This window comes from Homarus americanus, unplaced genomic scaffold (assembly GCF_018991925.1).
Source record: "Homarus americanus isolate GMGI-L3 unplaced genomic scaffold, GMGI_Hamer_2.0 scaffold6317, whole genome shotgun sequence".
Classification (NCBI taxonomy): Eukaryota; Metazoa; Arthropoda; class Malacostraca; order Decapoda; family Nephropidae; genus Homarus; species Homarus americanus.
Window position 1 is genome coordinate 5,959,917 of NW_024730668.1, and position 21,541 is coordinate 5,981,457.

Sequence of the window (21,541 nt, forward strand, 5' to 3'; positions counted from 1 at the left end):
TTTGAAGGTGACCGATAAAGTGCCCACTGTCTGGCTTTTCCTTGGGATGCACTATCGGAGCACTATATGATAATCACTTATTGCACTGATCACTTGAATATTTTGCTGGGAAAGTCCCGGTGTGGTGAGGCTGGTAGGGCGTTGGGATATACCAGGGTGCAGGGCCAACCGGCTCGGCCTGTACGCCAAAACCCGGAGCCCCTACAGGGCGTGTCTTGTCTCACTGGTGGTTGCAGGTGTGTGGCCACGTGGCCAGGACAGTAGCTTGGGGCGATGCAGGTGTGCTCCAGCCTTCAGCTGTGTGTGTTTGTGTGTGTGTCCGCACGAGAATCTCGGAAACTACTTTACCGATCTGTAGTGTTGATGGATGGTGTTATATGTAGTGATGATGGATGGTGTTATATGTAGTGATGATGGATGATGTTATATGTAGTGATGATTAGACAATAAAATAATAACAGTTTAATGCTAAAAAATATACTTTGCTGTACCGTTGTAGTGAAAAACATAGTGAAACTTAGATACACCGTTAATGAACTATTGATCTTTGGCCCTGCACGGAGCTACATGTTTTCCATTGAGTGGCAGAAACGAGGTCTACCACATGCCCATGTCTTGATCTGGCTGAATTATTACATTATAAATAGTGATTTTTTTGTGGAGGAGAGGGGAGGGGAAGGTAGGGGAGGGGAGGGGAGGGGAGGGGAGGGCTCCCAATATACTAGATATGCGTGTGAAAAAAACACATTATTCATTCATTATTATTTGGGCTCAACGTCATAAGAAAGGATCAAAACATTAGAGTTGTTAAGATATAAGGTTATAACTACCACTCATATATAAGACTTCAGATGATATACTATAAACACTTTAATATGCTAAGGTTTAATAGTTAAAAGTGTCTTTCTCTCTCAATCTTTTATATAATTTTCTCTCTTTCTTTCCTTAGTAATTCTCCCAATGTGTATATTCTCTTTCTTTTCCTCTCGTTGTGGATGTGGAAATGTTGTAAAGTCCTCAACTGAGCTCACTAACATGGTCTGCCCAAACATTATCCACCGCTACAAGGATCACAAGCGGCTGCGTGAACGCTCAATTCTGGCACCAAAGAATGAAACAGTGGCTGAAATCAACATGACTCTACTCAGAGAGCTTCCAGGCAGTGAGACCTCATTCAAATCTGTTGATACAGTAATCGACCAGGACCAAGCAGTCCAGTACCCTGCAGAATTCCTTAATTCTTTGGAGCCCGCTGGAATGCCTCCTCACCACCTTACTCTCAAGATTGGAACTCCTATAATGCTCTTAAGAAATCTTGAACACCAATCCCTTGCAATGGCACAAGACTGGTGGTGAAGAACATGATGCCACTGTACTGGAAGCTACAATACTGACAGGAAAAGCTAAAGGAGAGGACGTTTTTATACATAGGATACCTCTCATCACCACTGACCTGCCATTTGAGTTCAAGCGACTTCAGTTCCCGGTTAAAGAGAGCTTTGCCATGATCATCTGCAAAAGCCAGGGACAGTCCCTAATACACTTTCGGTATTTCTTCTCCTACCTGTCCACCACTGTGGACATCGATGAAGAGATTCAGCATCGGATCAGATGTGCATCTCAAGCCCTTTGCAGATTCCGAAACCGTGTCTTCTGCTGTAGGGAGTTGAGATTATCTATAAAGTTTCACGTATATCGAGCAGTGGTCCTCCCCACCCTGCTACATTGCAGCGAGACATGGGTTACATACAGGAGACACATCAAGGCACTTGAAAACTTTCATCAACGTAGTCTAAGTTCCATCCTCCGAGTTAAATGGGAAGAAAAGAGAACATAAGCTAATATTCCTGCTGACACCAACATTAGTAGCCTCGAGGCTGCCATTATCCGTGAACAGCTACGCCGAACTAGCCAGCTACGTTACAGTTACCTAACGAACAGTAAACATACCTCAGGCGGTCAACTGAAAAGGTATAAGGATAATCTTAAGACAAACCTGAAAAAGTGCCAAATCAACCCCTCACCTGGGAGACGATTACTTTGCAGTTAGCCTGACTGCATAACAAGGCAGACAAGTGCCAACGCCGGAAAGACGCTTGCTACCGACCCTCCCGCACTAGATGTAGCTCCTTACGTGTGCAACATCTGTGATCGTCCCTGCAGGTCCCGTATCGGCCTCTTTAGTCACCTCAGAACTCATCAACCAAGGTGGCATCCTTAATAACTCGTATCATTGTATCATAGCTGGATGAATGGATGATCGTCATACTCGATTCTAAGTGACAGCAAAGTAGTAGTAGTAATAGTAGATGTTTTATCCCATGGCCGCATGTCACCGTAACTTAGCTCTCGATGCTGCACACAGGAGGAACGAGAACGACAAGGTAAGGGCGTAAGGGGAGAGAATTCAGAACGTTGATCAAGGCAGCTTCACTCCTCTAGTGTTCACAACCTCTGGTGGATGGGACTAAGTGCAAGATGCTTCTATGCCAGACTCGCGGAGGTGATATCCAAACAGAAACAGCAGCCCAGAAGTTATGTTACAGCCTGGATGAAATGTCGACTGTCCTTCTCTCTCCTTCGATCAGCTTTGCTCTGCCTCAGGGGAACGATAGCTTCGGCCCCAAAGCCGACAACAGTTGCAGATATTGACTATGAGGCTACAGTCACTGAATGCCGCATAGATCTGTGGCTCAACTAACTCAACACAGCTAGGATAGCTACTTGTGTATTAGGATATTTAATATTAAGGTAATAAAATGGTGGCTGGAGGTCATTTAAAAGAAAAAAGGAATAATAAAAAAAGTAGTCGTCGTAGTAGTAGTGTGTGTGTGTGTGTGTGTGTGGAAAAAAAAAAAAAAAAAAAAATATATATATATATATATATATATATATATATATATATATATATATATATATATATATATATATATATATATATATATATATATATATATATATATATATATTATTATCTATTGTGTCATGATCTAACTACCCAGCACTACCGAGCAACGCCATCTAGGGACGAAACCCGAGTATGACTAGTCTTAGTCACCACTCCGGGTTTCCTTTCTCCATATCCTGGTTGTTGCGTCACCTCCTCCAACTCTTCCTCATCAGCTCCGGATCGAGGAGAGTTCAGTTCACTCTGGGAAGTGACCACACTAGGATCACCTATCCTGGAAACCTACGGCACAGTGACTACCTACCATCTTCTTCAATACTCAGCCCTACTCGTCAGACATTTCAGCACCGCACTTGAGTATTGTCACCCTATATTACCTCCCACCTCCACTTGCTTCAGATTGTTGTATGTTGTATAAATATGTATATACTGTTAAGCCAATGTTGCATATGTTTAGGTTAAGTATGTTTAAGGGTAAATTATAGAAAGCTGATTATTTTGTTAAGGAATTTATGGTACTTTATTATACACAACAAAAACTCGCATGCTTTGTCTACCCTTTTATAGTCCGATTGTCTTTGTTTGTTTAAGTTTTTTTATTGTTGTTGCCTGTTGGGATCTGGGTAGACTTTTAACTATATTCTAAATCCCCAACTCGTAACAAATGGCGACCGTGACAGGACCCGACCTTAAGTGCCATATTTCTTCCCCCCTTGTTACTCCTTGTTAATTATTCCTCCCAGTCACTTCTGTTCACAATTGCTTTACGGTGGTTTAAAGTTCCCTTCATATGTGTGTGCATATATTGGTATTATCGTACAGTAAGAGTGACAGACGTAGGATATTAGGTTCCGAGTGTCATAAGGCTTACCTGTTATTACACGTAGGCAGTCGTGTAGTAAGTCTTATCGAGTGTAGGGAAGAATCTGGATCTGTTTAATGCCGTACCCTCGCTCCAGAGTAGGCTGTTCCATAGTCACTAGTTTAGGGTGAAGTGATATCTTGGGATGCCCCGCTCTACCAGGACCCCATAATTATAAAGCCTCAATTATTGTTCTTCTCATTATCTCATTCGGGGTCAATAATAAAGTAACTCAAGGGTTGTTTATCCGGATCTTTATATTAATGCCGTAATACGCCCTTCCTGTTTCAAGTATCTTTCCAAGTCTCTTATCCTTATTTAAGGATCTTATCAGAAGAACAATATTCATAAGTGTAATTTCCCTAGGTATTACTTGGGTAGTTTCCGGGACTTTCTGGTTATCCACTGCCGTGATATTTTCTAGGGTAATCCACTTATCTTATATTTTTGGCCATTAGTTAATTTATCAAGTTTTTCTTAACAATGGCCACCTCAGGTTTTGATCTCCAGGATTTTATTGAAAATCCTTCCGTAGCTAAATTACGTGTTAATATCCTGAAGAAAGAATGGAAAGGAATAGCCACCTATTACAATATCCCATATTCACAGCAAATGACTAAGGAAATGTTAAAAAATCAGGTAATTGAAATGTTGGTTCAACAAGAAGTTTTAGAAGAATCCGCTGTTGACCAATTAACGCCCATGTCCAAGATACTTCAACCACTATCCACCACCCCTCCTCTCTCAGAAGTTGCCTCAGGTCTGGCTAGCCCTCAAGAAAAAACTAGAACTAGAACGAACTAGGTTCGAGTTCCAAATCAAAATGAAAGAACTCCAGTTGGAGCATGAGTTGGAACAGGCCAAGTTGGAACAGGCCAAGTTGGAGCATGAGGGAAAGTTGGAACAGGCCAAGTTGGAGCATGAGTGAGAATTGGAACAGGCCAAGTTGGAGCATGAGGAAAAGTTGGAACAGGCCAAGTTGGAGCAGGAGGTTAGACTGAAAGAACTACAGGTGAAAGAGACCGAAGTCACCTTAACATCGAAGTTTAAATCAAAAGAAGTGGCATTAAAAGAGAGACTAGCTGCTTTTAACCCTGCTAATGCTTCTTCCCTTGTTCCCGAGTTTGATGAATCCGATATGGACGGGTCATTTAGGACTTTTGAGAAAATAGCCGGGAAGAATGAGTGGCCTAAGGACCAGTGGGTGTCGGTGTTAGTTCCTAAATTATGTAGTAAGGCTCGTAGAGTTTATAACTGTTTAGACCAGGCTGATGACTATGATAACGTAAAAAAGAATATCTTCACCTCTTATGCTATCACGCCAGATAGATACCGGCAGAAGTTTCGTAAACTAACCAAAACATTTTCACACACCTTTGTTGAGTTTGCTCAAGAAAAGCTTAGGTTTTTCAAGAAGTGGTTAGAGGCTACAGAGACCTCCACATTTCAGGCTTTGTTAAACTTGGTAATCCTGGAGGAGTGGAAGAGCAAGATACCATTTCACATCTTGAAGCATGTGGAGGAGCGTGGAGAGGTTAATTTAGGGCGTGCTGCTGAGCTGGCTGATGCGTACGCCTTGCTGGTGGAGTCACTGGGCAGTAGGGAACGTGGTACTTTCCAGCATGTTAGGTCCTCCTCTGAAGATAGCCTTGGGGACGTGAGTGGTAGGTCGAAAGGTCCCACACCTACCCCCCCTGATGCAACCAAGTTTTATTGTTCTTACTGTAAAAAACCAGGCCATACGATCCAGTCTTGTAAACACCCAAAGTGTCGAACTTCTAAAAGTAGTTCCCTGGATCCCAAATTCGAACCAATAGCAACCACCAATGTGGAAAGGCCCCATCAGGATCTCTTCTCTTCATTCACCTATGAGGGAAAAATTTCAATCATAGAGGGGTCTCGTTCTTTCCCTATTCGTATACTACGTGATACGGGCGCAGCACAATCTATCCTCCTGTTTAACGTCATTCCTGATATATCTACAGCATTTACTAATGAGAGTGTTCTAATTTCAGATCTCTCATCCCATTCTTCCTATCCCTTAGCTAAAGTGTACCTCCAATGTCCCTTGATTACTGGGGAAGTGCAAGTAGCCGTTAGGAAAGATCCAATGCCTGTGAGCGGCATTCATTATTATTGGGTAATGACTTGGTAGGAGATCTAGTGGTTCCCAACATAAAGACAGTCGACTCTCCCTTACCTGTCAACTCCACCACTGACCTTGAAGAAACTATTCCTCACCTTTTCCCATCTTGTGCTGTCACCCGGTCACAGAGTGTGCGAAATGGGCCCTCTTCATCTAAAACCACCTCCAATATCTTCCTACCCACAGAAGATCTGTACAATAAGACCATTAGTAAGGATGAGCTCATTAAAGCCCAACAATCTGATCCATCTTTGAATAAACTTCATCATGCAGCAGTTGAGGGTAAAGATTTTAACACCCTTCCTTATTTTTATTATCAGGAAGGGGTTTTGATAAGGGCCTATAGACCCCCTGAGCTTACCCATCTAGACACGTGGTCTGAAATACATCAAGTGGTAATTCCCTCCTCAGTCAAACCAGCATTAATTGCCCTTGCCCATGATGGTATTTCAGGACATTTGGGAATCCTGAAAACATATAAAAAGCTTCTCCAACACTATTACTGGCCTGGACTTAGGAAGGATGTGTCAGAGTACCTAAAATCTTGTCATATTTGTCAAATGGTAGGAAAACCAAATGAAAGTATACCAGCAGCTCCCATTAAGCCCATCCCAGTATTTTCTACACCATTTGAAAAGATTGTTGTGGATTGTGTGGGCCCATTACCAAAGACTAAGAAGGGAAATCAATTCCTGCTCACAGTTATGGATACCAGTACACGTTATCCTGAGGCTTTTCCCCTTAAAAGCATCACTTCAAAAAATGTAATCAAACCTCTTTTGCACCTTTTCACTTCAGTGGGCATTCCTAAAGAGATCCAATCCGATCAGAGCACCAATTTTACGAGCAATCTTTTCAAACAGGTGATGAAAGACCTCAGTGTGGACCATTGTACATCTTCGGCTTACCACCCTCAATCCCAAGGGTGCTTGGAACGGTTCCATCAAACTTTCAAATCAATGCTAAAAAAATACTGTATAGAACACCAAAAAAAAACTATCTCCCCTCAACTATATAGTCCATACTCCTGATCGCAGAAAAGATTCACAATTTGTTCACATTAATCTCATGAAAATTTACCATTCTAGGCAGTCAGAGGAAGACATCCCAGAGGCTATAAGCCTACCTGTATTGCATACGGCTTTGTCAGGGCCGGAGCCGGAGACAGATGACATGGACCTATTGGAGAATTTAGACTTCCCTCTACCTAAAGAGAACCCTGCTAACAGTCACATACTCAACAACTTGGATGAGTATTTTTCTGTTCTGAATCCATCTCAAGCAAAAGATCTCACTAAGTTATTGTCAACATTTCCTAAAGTCACGTCAGACCTCCCAGGGTTTTGCAATATACTTAAACATGATATTAAGCTAATCTCAGATGATGTACAACCCATTAGGCAATCAGCATATCGGCTAAATCCACAAAAAAGAGAGATTATGAAAAAGGAGGTAGATTTTTTGTTAAAACATAACTTAGCTGAGCCTAGTACCTCCCCCTGGGCTTCACCTTGCCTTCTCATTCCAAAACCCGATAGCAGTTTTCGTTTCTGTACCGATTATCGTAAAGTGAACCAGGTCACTGTCTCAGACTCCTACCCTTTACCTTTGATTGAAGATATAATAGACAGCATAGGCTGTGCAAAATTTATTACTACGGTGGACTTGTTGAAAGGATATTATCAAGTGGGACTCACTGATAGGGCAAAAATAATCTCAGCATTTATAACTCCATTTGGTCTTTTTCAATATTTGGTTATGGCGTTTGGCTTTTCTAATGCTCCGGCCACATTCCAGAGGGCAATCAATTACCTGATTCAGGACCTAGATGGGACGTTCGCCTACCTGGATGACCTGGTGGTGGTGTCGGACGGCTGGGACGAACATCTGGTGCGTTTGGAGATACTGTTCGCACGACTGCAAGAGACTGGATTCACCATAAACCTGGCTAAATCTGCTTTTGGCCGGGCCTCAGTGACTTACCTGGGACATATCGTTGGGCATGGTATGGTGAGACCCAAGGACGCAAACGTTAAAGCCATCTTGTCCTTCCCCACTCCAAGGATGAGGAAGGAACTCATGCGCTTCCTGGGGATGTGCGGCTACTACCGTCGGTTCTGCAGTAACTTCTCCAGCGTGGCCGGACCCCTCACAGACCTTACCAGTTCTGTGGTCCCTTACATCTGGAACCAGAGGTGCGACCAGTCTTTCCACCGCCTCAAAGCCTTCCTTGCCTCCAAGCCTGTAGTCCACCCCCCTTACTACACCTTGCCCTTCCATCTGCAAATCTACGCTAGCGGTGTCGGAGTGGGGGCTGTGCTCCTACAACCCGACCCAACCACTGATGTCCTTCACCTTGTGGCATACTACTCCGCCAAGTTGAAACAACATCAGACCAACTACTCGACCATAGAGAAGGAGGCCCTGGCTCTGGTGTTGGCAATAAAGAAGTTTGAATGCTACCTCCAATCTCGCCCACAAACCACCCTAGTCTTTACCGACCATAACCCACTCACGTTCATCCAAACCAACAAGACCTCCAACCAGCGAATCCTCTGCTGGGCTCTCCTCACCCAGCCCTATAATCTACAAGTCCAGCACATAAAGGGGGTGGATAACCTGATTGCGGACTCTTTATCCCGAGCTCCAGTGGAAATGCAGCAGCTACTCTCCAGACGCACCAGGTGATCACCTCCTTCGCGCCCGCGCTACGGAGGTCTTTGGAGGGGGGGTGTGTTACGAACCACGCCATCTATTGTGTCATGATCTAACTACCCAGCAACGCCATCTAGGGACGAAACCCGAGTATGACTAGTCTTAGTCACCACTCCGGGTTTCCTTTCTCTATATCTTTGGTTGTTGCGTCACCTCCTCCAACTCTTCCTCATCAGCTCCGGATCGAGGAGAGTTCAGTTCACTCTGGGAAGTGACCACACTAGGATCACCTATCCTGGAAACCTACGGCACAGTGACTACCTACCATCTTCTTCAATACTCAGCCCTACTCGTCAGACATTTCAGCACCGCACTTGAGTATTTGTCACCCTATATTACCTCCCACCTCCACTTGCTTCAGATTGTTGTATGTTGTATAAATATGTATAATACTGTTAAGCCAATGTTGCGTATGTTTAGGTTAAGTATGGTTAAGGGTAAATTATAGAAAGCTGAATATTTTGTTAAGGAATTTATGGTACTTTATTATGCACAACAAAAACTCTCATCCTTTGTCTACCCTTTTATAGTCCGATTGTCTTTGTTTGTTTAAATTTTTTTATTGTTGTTGCCTGTTGGGATCTGGGTAGACTTTTAACTATATTCTAAATCCCCAACCCGCAACAATATATATATATATATATATATATATATATATATATATATATATATATATATATATATATATATATATATATATATATATATATATATATATATATATATATATATATATATATATATAATAATAAAATAAATTGATTTGTACTGAAAACAAAACATTATGTGAGCAAAAGTATGGGAAATATTTTCACATATAGTTCAAGATGTTAACAAAATCAATATACTGTACATTACTACTTTTAATAGTTTTTGTAAATTCAAGTACTTAAGAATAAACATAAAACAAGAAATTTAAAGAAAAATATATGGCCTAAATGATACGTACAGGTAGACTCAGACCGCAAAGGTTTCATAATAAAGATTCTGATTTTCTTAGGTTATCTTGGGTTAGGTTTGGTTAGCTGTGGGTACGTTAAGTAAGATAAGGTTAGGTTAGTTTTGGTTAGGGTCCAATATAATTATTTCATTAACAATGGCATTCAACATCATAAATATGAAAATCAAGTGCCACTCGAGCGAGATACTAACCCACAAAAGACCTCCCCTCACTACTTAATAATGTGACAGCCTGTTCACACAGTATTTGGTCTGTGCAGTAAGAATTAAAGCCATACAAACAGCCAGAGAGTAACATAGACAAATTAACACACACAATGTCTGACTATAATGCCCATCCACTCTATTATAGAGCTTTTATAAAAAAAATATATTAATTGAAAAAAACATCGAAACCCTACGGAAAACAACCACTCTTTGTCCTAATTACAATAATAACACCTTAATTCTAAATTTGCTTTGGTATAAGAAGTAACCAGATCCATGTATATTCAAGTAAGTTTACTACATATAACACCATCCATCATCACTACAGATCGGTAAAGTAGTTTCCGAGGTTCTCGTGCGGACACACACACACAAACACACATACAGACATACTTCTATATATATATATATATATATATATATATATATATATATATATATATATATATATATATATATATATATATATATATATATATATATATATATATATATATATATATATATATATATATATGGTTTACACATTTAATTCAGTTGAGAATTTAACTTTCGGGAGAGGTGTCATGGCCTGCTTAGAGGTCGCCTGAATCTGCAAGGCGAGATCAGTCTTCAGATCACTTTTGGGTTCAGATTTTACCTCTGAATCAGAGACCTGAAAGACGGCGAAATAAGAGCAGAAGTTAGAGAGGAATTGAAGGGTGGCGTTGCGGTACTGTTGGCTCATGGTCACATACACTATGGGGTCGACGCAGAACTGGAGCCAGAAGATTAAGTGAAGGAGGAGCCAGACGGTAGGAAACTTGTTGTGGAGGTGATAGATGTGGATGACTATGTGCGGCAAATTGCAGGATAGCAGCACGACAAAGACGACGAAGATGGTGCGGGTGACATGATCGTCCCACTGGCGAAGGACATTGTCTTCAGCATTCTCAGTAACACTCTTGCATCGACGTCGGGCCAGCCTCGCCTCTCTTGAGTGACGCACCTGCCCATATCACAAATACCATTAATTTAGAAGACAAAAATTCAAGGAATGTTACAGTACTCCTTAAGGTTAAAAAATTGTTTTATGTCTAGAAACTAATATTTAAAGTACAGTACAAAGACCCAGGCCACTGAGACACCGAAAATTAAAAAAAAACTCTTAGCAACGAAAATATATTCATTATATTTCTCATATTTTAACTACGTCAAGTAGCTCTTTAAATGTTAAGCTTGAGTGACTAAAAATAACTTTGTAAACACATACTGATGACATAGTTCACAATATATTAGTATCCATTTTTTCATCATATCGTGTGGTTTACGTTTTTGTTTTTATGAAAATTCAAGTTTTGAAATCTGAGTTATGAGTGTTGTGGAAGGGAATAAATAAACACTTAATTGAGAGAGAGAGAGAGAGAGAGAGAGAGAGAGAGAGAGAGTTTACCTTAATGTACATGTGGACGTAACAAACACTAGTAAAGATGGTGGGGAGTATGAAGGTGAAGAACACGTGTATGGCTTTCTTCAGTCTGCTCCCGGAATTATCCTTTATCGACACCATCAATTCCACATTATCAAACTCCAATTGGCCAAATACCTGTATGTTCAAACAGATACATTTATCCTGTTCGAAAATATACAGACTTTGGTAGAGAATAGATGCAGAAATTTTAATGGTGCCTATGGCGAAAGGTTCACAAGCCATCATCCTTAAGGGTAAAATAATTATCATCAAAGTATTAAACTAGTATTATCAAAGGGTTAAACCATCATTCTTATAGGGGTTAAAATCATCCTAAGAGTTTTAAAATACCTTTTTCAAAACGGTGAAGCTATCATCCTCAAAGGAATAATCATTATTTTCAAAGAGTTAAACCATTATCCCCAAAGGGTTAAATCATTTTATTCAATAGGTTAAACCATTATTCTCAAACGGTTAAACTTTCTTCCTCAAAGGGTTACCATAAATGTCAAAAAAGAAAAATGAGGTTTGAAGTGAAGGTGAATCTCGTAGGTCTGATGGCCTGTTATGGCCAGAGTACAAACAGAACATTAAAATATATTTTTCAGTAGGTAAGGAGGCAGTATAGTCGGCACTATTCTTGATCACCTTTAATTCCCCAACTAGAAAGACTGGTACAATGAGAAAATGAAATATCATCCGGTATTTTGACAAATACATCGCAAAACGGTTGAACCATTCGACACACGCATGTGTGGATCCCCGTGGAACCTTGGAAAGGGGTCACCATTGACACCATTCACTGTGTTTGAGTAGTCAGGTTACATTTTATACATCGGTCAAAGCTTGGAAGATAATTCATTCTCTCACTGTTCCTCTAAGCACAACCAGATGAACTGAAGCACTGGGCCCGAACCAGCGACTCTGAGAGCACAAGGTTGGTATAATGGCAGCGCGCATAACTCTCACCAATGCGATCACGGGTTCAAACCCCCAAGTCAGATGTGAGAAGGGTGTTATCCAGTGTGAACCCTACCAAACGTCATCCCCCCTTTCCTTTCTTTCATTTGTCCTACTTCGCTGTCTCTCTACCTTGCCCACCTAACCTCTAACATCCACCCCCCTCCCAAAAAAAACAACCCCTTCCCTCTTAATTCCTAAAAAGCACAGGAGTGAGTTAGATATATTTCAAGCCATCCCTTTGTAGGCGTGTGATTCCTACACGGTGATAGTGTGCCACTCAAATAATAATAGTAATAATAATAATAATAATAATAATAATAATAATAATAATAATAATAATAATAATAATAATAATACCAATTAAACTCGTATCTGAATTAGGTTTGAGAGAGATAAAGTGTTTACAGGTTGCCAAAGTAGGAAGACAATTGTGGTTAAAACCACTTCTAGGTACCAAGCGAAAACTGGAAACGTGTGGGAGCAACGAAACAGTTTGTGCGTTCATGGAATTTACTAGGACACACTAGACTATTTGAAACTCAGTATGGTGTTATCGTATTATCGTTCACCAGCCAGCCAGCCAGCCTGCCACCGTCATATATCTAACCGAGAGCTTTATTTCACCGACCACCACATGGTCAACTAACAGCTCTTGACGCCTGGCATTATGAGACCAATTCCCTCAGTGAATGCTACTTACGTCAGTAAACCAAACCCAAGTTAATGTACGTTAGGTAGTAATTATTAGTAAATTGTCGAAGCATTAATGCCAAAGCGTTTTTACTATTTATTTGAGTAAAATGCATATAATTTATTAATAAACAAATAAACAGGTTACTACTCAAAAAACTGTTTTCTTAATAACTCTAAACAAACATGACATCATTTAGAAAACAATACGTTTTTACTTTTTATTTGTCAAGCAATGTTTTGTTGGTACTCACCCCGAAGGTAAGAGGGAGCCAGAGTAGGGCGGAGTAGACCCAGATTATGATCAAGTAGTAAATCACCTTCTTTTGTTGCATCACTTGCTTGTACAACATTGGGTACGCCACAGCTAGCAGTCTGCACCAGGATTTTACCAATTACTTCACATTTCAACTTAATGTGATTTAATTTTTATCAAGAATTTTACAATTTAGATTAATAATGTCTTCAGTAATATATTTCGTGATATTTATACGTCAAATCACATTCCAAATTAATAAAATTAACATATTCCGTATACCTTACAAATAGGATTATCTTAGCTATGAGACAAATCTCTTACCTGTTGAAGGCGAGTGCGCAGATGGTGTGTATGTGCACTTGACCTAGTATGAGGCCTATTGTAGAAAATATCAAGGACAATTCCTTTGAGAATGTAACATCGCCGTACTGTTGAGCTTGCAGACACACGACTCCATACATAGGCATCCCGAAGGCACACACGGGTAACAGGCAGACAAGAAGGTTGACCATGAACGCTGTGGAAGGACTCTGACGGAGTTTCTTGCTCATCAGGAGAGCCAAGGACCCGAGAGAGTTACCTTTAAGGTTTGAGAGAAAATATATTAGTGAGTGGTAGCTCAGTCGAGTTGGTGCTCTGATGAGCAGTTTAATGCTTGTAAATTTATACCGTGTCTTTTGAGACATAGAATAACCATTAATATATATGTTTATTGATGAAGGAAGCGCGACCAAACATTAAATAGAACAAGTTAAAATCTAAGAATGTATATTCTCAAGCCTTTAACAAACTGGAATAATATTTCGCCTTGGTCAATCTTATGAACAAATCTCGTAAGATTGTCTCCTGCGATGGCCAAGAAAATGTGCTTAGTTGTCACTCGCTCCAAGTTAGCTTATATTAGGTTCAGTTAAGTAATGTTTCTCGCGAGTCATTCAAGTCTCCGCCATCACGAGAGACAACGTGACGAAATTGTCCGTATGATTAGCCTCTATCATGATATTTTTCTATCATATTTCGGTGATGAAATTAAATCATTCCCTAGTTGTAATTATGTACCGTAGCCTTCAACGTGCATTATAACATCGTTTTATATTCCACAGTAAAACAAAAATCTTTATAATCTTAAATCCACTTCAATTGAACAAAAACAGTTTTATGGAGACCGAAATCCTGCTAGACATTAGTATACTGGAAATGTCTCACTACACACAAAATCCAAAGACACAAACATATACCATTTTTTTTTACTTCAGTTATTACCACAGGGTCGATTACTGTAGCCTGTGATAATTTAACCTATACTGAAAAGTTTGAATTACAATGTTGAAAGATGCTTATTTGTCAAGTAGTGAAGAAAGCCTACCAAATCTTACGTTCGGTAAAGGTTGTATATTACGCCTCACGTTTATCTCTCTCGTATCCTGTGGTATTTCTAAGGAGTGACATAACTCCTCGTATCTACTTTATGCTAAGAGTGATGTGAGTTCTGATGACTTACACGTCAGCAGTTTTTTTTCTCCCTACCTCGAGAGAGGGAGTAACAGTTTCTTCATACCCTTCTAATGAGTCGTGTCTTCTTTTGTGTATTAATGGGAACATAATTACTGTATACTCAAAGCTTTTGAAACTAACTGTTTTTCAAGAATCTGTTGCTCTGTTATCAATGGCGGAAATGGACAGGTGAGTGTGGGTGGTGGTGAGTATGAGTGGGTAAGGTGTGTCGATGTTTCCGATAAGCGTTGATGTTGTTGTTGAGATTGTCGGACCGTAGTCCGACACGGGCCTTTGCCTATAGGCGGCCCGTTTGGTGGTTCCGGCTGGAGCTCCTGGAGCAGCCAGACCGGATTGGGATTGGAGGTGGTCCCACCTGCAGATTTGGAAGGATACTGCAGGTTGCAAGTGTGAGCGGACCCCGATCAGTGGACGCTTACCACCAACCCCCACTCTTGGACGTGGTCAGTTTCGGAGTGGCGCGCCCCCCGAACTGGGGTCCGCACTTGCTGGGAGAGGATACTTTCTAAGCTATCTGGGTGGTGGGTATCGTGTGATGACCCGGAGAAGGTGGTGAATGTGGTTTGTTTGGGCCTTTCGGGTTAGAGTGGCCGCTGGTGTTGTGTGTGCTTCTTGGGAGATTTGAGTTCTGTTTCGGAGGCTTTGTGTGACTTCGCAGTCGAGGAGATAGTGTTCAAGTGGGTTGGCTGCTGGCTCCTGACAGTAGGTGCATTCCATGACGTCATTTCCGATCATCTGCCAGGAGCACTTGTACCCTAGTCGTAGTCGATGAAGGCTGACTTGGGTTTGTCTTGGTGTTTTCTTGTCCGCGAAAGGTGGTTCCCCTTTTGTAGCCTCCAGGTACCATTTGGCTGATTGGGAACCAGCGTTGAATGCGTGAAGGAAGCTCTTTTTGATGTGGAGCTTGCTAGTCTTTCTGAGGTGATTCTTGATCTGTTGCACGCTTGCTGGAACTTGAATGTGTACGCTACTAGAACGTGTAGCTGCCTTGGCTGCTTCGTCTGCCACGTCGTTTCCTCCGATCCCTACATGACTGGGAATCCAGTGTAAGACGACTGGGCGGTTTTGTCTTTGGAATTCCTGTAGCTGTGCGAGGATCGAGGTTATGATGTGGACGTTGTCTCTTGGTTGACTGTGTTGCAGCGCCTGCATGGCCGATTTCGAGTCCGTGTGAATTATGATGGACTTGTTGTGTTGTGTTGCAGCGTGTTGTAGGGGCCTTTGAGATTGCTACCAGCTCTGTTTGTAGGGTGGAGCAGTCATTGGAAAGTCTCCATCGGAGGGTCTGACCTTGGGTGTAGAAGGCCGCCGGGTTCTGATGAATATTTGGATCCCCAGAGCCGTCTGCGAAGTATGATGCTGCATCAGCCGGTGTCTCAGTGGCTATGGCTTCAGAGTTATTTTTTTGAGGTCCTCCTTCTGGAGGTTGGCTTTACTATCGCCTAGGTCGGTAATTTTGAATGTGGCTGGTGGAGGCTCCATGGTGGAGGAACTACGTAACCATTGTCTCGTGTGTCTTGGTTGTTCTTGACGAGTGTTTCTGCTTGCAGGTGTCGGATGACCTCGCTTGCCTCGTGCGACCAGGTGGCCCCTCGGACTCTGTGGTCGAGGTGGAGGGAGGCACTGATTCGAATTTTGGCAGCTGTGGGCTTATCTGATCTACAGATTTTGGCGAGGAGACCGGCTGTCACCTGCTTGACTCGTACTGCCAGGGGTGGTAGTTCAGTTTCCATTTGCAAATTGCAAATTCTGGTCCACATGGGTGCTCCGAGCATGGTCCTGAGAGCATTATTTTGGATGACTTCTAGCTTAGCTATTTGGTCTTCTCTCAGTCCAATGAGTGCTGGAGCACTGTAATCTACCAGCGATCTGATGGCGGCCGTGTAGTAGGCTTTGAGCACATGAAGGTTTGCTCCTGCGGTTGTGCTGGTGAGCGACCTCATTATATTGTGTCTGCTCTTCGTCTTGTGCCTGAGATACTCGAGTTGCGGCTTGAAAGTGAGTTTATGGTCAATCCAGATTCCAAGACACTGGTGGGTGTTGGTCCAGACTTCCGGCGTGTTTTGTATGGAGAGTATCTTGTCTGGTGTGTCTGTGCAGATGGCCATCGCTTTCGACTTGGCTGGATTTATCTTGAGTCCAAGTCTGTTGCACTCCTCTTCTATAAGTTTGAGTGCGTGTTGCGTGTTGGCAAAGTCTGTTTGATCCTCTTACTATAAGCTGTAAGTCGTCTGCATAGCATAGGAGCTTGGCTGTTTGTCTGAAAGGAAGTTTGACAAGATTTTCCATCAGGACATTGAACAGCATTGGACTGAGGATGCCTCCTTGTGGGGTTCCGTTTTCATGGACCCTGTAGCTTGAGGTTGCTCCCTTAAAGCGTACTCTTGCTTCTCTCTGTGTGAGGTAGTTCTGGATCCACCCCAGCAACCTTCCTTTGACGCCTTTTTCAGCGAGCGTCGTTGTAATGGCCAGTGGATTTGCTAGTTCAAAGGCCTTCTCCAGGTCAAGGAAGACCACCAGAGCTGGTTTGTAGTCCACTGTGCTGAGTATCTCTGCGATGTTGTTGCCTGTGCCGGTGTTCTCGGTGTAAGCAAAAATGTGAGGGTGTGGGCTGCCTACTTTCCACTTGAGTCGGTTGAGAGCCATTCTTTCTCCCGTCTTCGCTATGCAGCTGAGAAGGGAGATGGGCCTCGGTTTGTCTGGTTCTCTGGGCTTCGGAATGGGCTGTATATCTGCCTTCTTCCATTCCGGTGGAAGTCTTTGTACTGTCCACGAAGCATTGATGACTTGTAGCAAAGCCTCGTGTCCGGCTTTACCGGCATGAGAAAGCATGGAGTAGGTTATCCTGTCGGCCCCTGGCCCCTTGCTTCGTTTTAGCGACTTCTGGAGTTCTTGCTGGTTGAAAGGTCTGTCGGTGTCATCTTCACTGTTGCAGGCCTCTTCGATCATCTGGAGTCTGACCTGTCGCAGACACCGTTGTGTCTCCTCCGCCTGTCTCGGGAGGTTTTTCGTTGCTGCTCGGTCAGAGAACAGTTTTGCAAGTCTCTCGGCTTCCTCTTCTGGGTTGGGATGGGTTGGTGGTGGTGGTGTTGCCTTCCCAGATGCCCTTCGGATCTGGGCCCACATCTTGCCAAGGGAGGTGTACTCGTTCAGTTCGGAGCACCACTTGAGCCAGCTTACGTTTTTTATTTCTTCCTTCTCTTCCCTGGTATCCTTAACTATGACTTGCAGGAGATGTCTGTTCGTTTCCGTGGGATGTCTCCTGTAGTTTCTTCGGGCCATGTTCACTCTGTGGTTGAGTTCTTTCACCCTGGGACAGTAGTACCAGTAATCATTGTACTGTCTTGATGTGGGTTTTGTTTTTGGGATAGCCTCTTCTGCCGCTTGGTGAACCGCCTCGACCAATTGTTGGTGGAGGGTTTTCTCGTCCACGGGTGCTGCGCCGGCCGGCTGTGATTTTTCGCGCCACTTAGCCAGGTGTTTCTTAAAGAGTCCCCAGTCAGCCTTTTGGGTATTGTATCTCCATCTCGGCGGGGGTGGAGTGGGGAGTTTGTTCACCTTCAGCGTTGTTAGGGTGGCGAAGTGGTCGCTGGTCAGCGTGGGGTGTAGCTGCCAGGAGGTCGAAGGCTGTAGTGCACTGGAGACGAAGGTTAGATCTAGCCTTCCTCCCCTAGTGTGGGTGGGCTCTCCGGTGTTCAGGAGGCAGATCTCGGGTGTATCTTGAAAGGAGGTGTATAGGTGTAGGCCGTCTTCATTTGTGGGGCTTACCGAGCTTAGGAAGGGATGATGTGCGTTGAAATCCCCTCCTATGAGTGTGGCGTGGTCAGCGGCCGAAGCGAATAATTGGGTCACCTCCAGTGAGACCCTTGGGTTCTTGTAGATGTTGTGAACAGTTAATTCCCGTTCTTGGAGGGTTACTTTGACGGCCTGTGTCTCGATGTTTTCCCCACATGGAAATTGCTGCGTGACCTCGGAGGAGGGTATGCTTGACTTGACCAAGATCATACATCCTCTTGTTGACGCCTGCGTGAAATGCCTCCTGTATGTAACCACTGAATTTGAATCAGTGGTGTTCTTGTAGAAATGTTTCTTGTAGCAGTATGATGTCAAGCTTGTCCTGGTTGCTGCTTCTTGCAGGAGGTGTTTCTTGTTTTTGATGCCCAGAGCATTCCATGTAAGAATGTTCAGGGTGCTGATGTTTTCCACCACTGTTTCATCGGGGACTTCTGGTGGTCCTCGATGGAAATGTTCAAGTCCGATTCCGACTGGATCAGGTTCATGTCTTCTTGTTCTGTGATTTTTGCCTTCTGGGCCGTGGTTCGGTTCAGGGGAGTTGAAACGTCCAATTTCTTTCTGGGAGCTGTCGGTATCTTGGGTTCTCTGGTGGCCTTTTTCGGTGTAGAGTGTACCTCGGCTGTCACTCGTGTGAGGACCGGCGTGGCTTCCTCCACTGAGGTGGCTGGAGCTGTGGCGACTTGCCCGAGGACGCTCCCCATGAGTATTTGGAGCTGTGTGGGTTGGATCTTGTGGCCCAGTAGTCCGGCTAGGCCCTCCGCGAAGGTTGTCAGTACCTTGGCTAGGTCTGATACGTGTATCATTCCTTCTGGTGCCTTGGTATGTGCTTCTTTTGTCTTTTTCGTGGTTGTCGTTGTCTGCTGCTTGGGTGGCTGAGGTGTGGCCGTAGTGAGGCCAGGAAACTGGGCTGCACTTTAGGTGTTGACCTGCTGAGGAGGTTGGCTTTGTTGTTTTGGCCTTTGGGTTCCCCACACGAAGGTACTTGGTGGGGCTGGTGTGCAGGCGGTAGGGGCCGGTCTTGCTGCTGGTCGGTTTGCCTGGACCCTCTTTGTCCTCTGGGAGCATCCAGGGTTCCAGGCGTGGTGTTTGCCCCCGCATTTTAGCAGCCTTCTTAACTGACTTAACACTTTCGCATCGGCGCCCTGATTGGACGCATCTTCACGCAAATGACGTCTTGTATGACGACACGCCATCTCAGCTGCCAGACACTAACATAATTTTCACTTCTTTATTTACTGCATGTCTGCAATGCAAATAGGGCCAATTGCAAGAACTGCCGTGGTGTATACCACGCTGTGGTATCCCGGCGGTAGTAATACAATGGAAGAAAAATTGGGTGATTTTTCAAGAAGGGCCATGGTGGTTCCCGACCGTCGTTTGTTGTTACCACGTCATCGTAGTGTAGTCAGGTGTACCAACTGGCGGAGTGTGGTTGGTATGCTTGCACTCTCAAAACGTTGTCCGTCGCACGAAGCGTTTACTCTTGCTACACGATTTACGAGCATGAAGAACTTGAATCCCAAGCTAAGGTGCACCTCATTTTCCTATTTTCTTGGATTATATGCCAATTCTGGGAATGAAATACAATCATTTACAGTGAATATAGGTAAATAAAGCCTGTGACAACCATGAAAACTTATTAAATCTAACAATAACGTAATAAGTTTGTCACGAACTTGGGGTTGGTATGCATCCCATGAGACCTTGCCATTGAATTCCTGTGGTTTCTTCTTCACTGGGTCTTTTGGATAGCTCACCACTTCATCTGACGTAGCTCGTGGTCTGAACTCAGGTGCTCTGTAATTCAACTCAACACTTCCTTTTTCTACACCCTTATCGTATTTTCCATAATTTTCAGCACTATTCACTCTCCTCTAAGCGTGTAAAAACGATGTTTCACGCACACTATCACAATTATAGGAATCACTAGATCTTGGCTGATATCCCCGCTCTTAGACAATTCTCCATCACTTCTATCCTACTACTCCTGACTTTCTTTAGTTATTCATGTACAGTCCCTGTTCGTGTTCTGGGTATCAGGTTCTATATACAGGAGCGAACACAAACACCTGTATCGTTTTTGTAGGTTCTATTTACTGTATAAGAGATATGTACACAAGAGGGGTAGCGCTCCTTACTCTGTCCGGGGGCCAACTGCTTCTAGGCTGTATATGGTAAGTGATACATTAGCAGCTTCCATATGTCGCCAGGCACATTAATTAAGCATGTGGGACATGGTAAATACATTGCCACACGCTGCTAGCTAGGCTGAATAAATAATGTATATAAATGGAGCATATACATAATATACATACGTAATACACATACAGCATACATAATATACATACACCTCCCTCCCCCCTATACGCTCATAGCAAAGTCTTGAGCGGATCTTTACTTTTGGATCCGTTCTGAGCGTCGAGTGACTTGATCACTGGGAAGGGTATGGGACTCAACACTGGTGGCGGGGTCAGCAGAAGGCAGTGTTACGGGGCGGAGAAAACGGCGGTTCCTCCACCACACACGACCGCTGGGTAACCGCACCTGGTAGTCCCGTGACCTACCGAGACCCATGACTACGCCTACTTTGTCACAACATAGGGAGATCGGGTCCTGAACACGGACTTGGGTGCCGACACTCAACCTGGGGAGAGAACGGGCGTGGTCGTTGTAGCGGGCGACGACGTCTTGAACACGTTCGGCGGCTCGGCGATCACAATCCTCTGTCTTGGCCTGCCACCCCTTGGAGAAGGATTGAGGGTGAGCAGGGACACAAGAGCGAAGGGGGCGTCCATACAAAACCTGAGCAGGAGAGCGTCCGGTGTAGTTAGGTGTGTTACGGAGTTCAAGAAGACCCCGGTCGAAGGCCTCGCAGTCAATATTCCCAGAAGGGGCCACCTTAAGGATGAGGTGCTTCAGGGATTTGACAGCGGCCTCAGCGTAGCCGTTGGACTGCGGGTAATGGGGCGATGACAACACATGCCGGACTCCCCATCGGTCAAGAAACACAGCAAAGTCACGGCTTGTGAACTGGGGCCCTCTGTCGGTTCGCAAGCGTACAGGAACGCCCA

The 21,541-nt window shown here is 43.6% G+C and overlaps 1 protein-coding gene across 1 annotated transcript in view; it reads right to left on the reverse strand.

Annotated features, from left to right (window-relative positions):
• Positions 1-9,481: 9,481 nt before the first annotated feature.
• LOC121867337 (protein trapped in endoderm-1-like) overlaps positions 9,482-21,541 on the reverse strand; it is a 78,920-nt gene continuing 66,860 nt past the window's right edge. Inside the window, exons 6-7 of the mRNA XM_042367264.1 lie at positions 11,231-11,383; positions 9,482-10,786 (exon numbers count right to left, since the gene is read on the reverse strand). Coding sequence (XP_042223198.1) covers positions 10,319-10,786; positions 11,231-11,383 — 621 coding nt within the window. The 3' untranslated portion in view covers positions 9,482-10,318. The remainder of the gene's footprint in view (positions 10,787-11,230; positions 11,384-21,541) is intronic.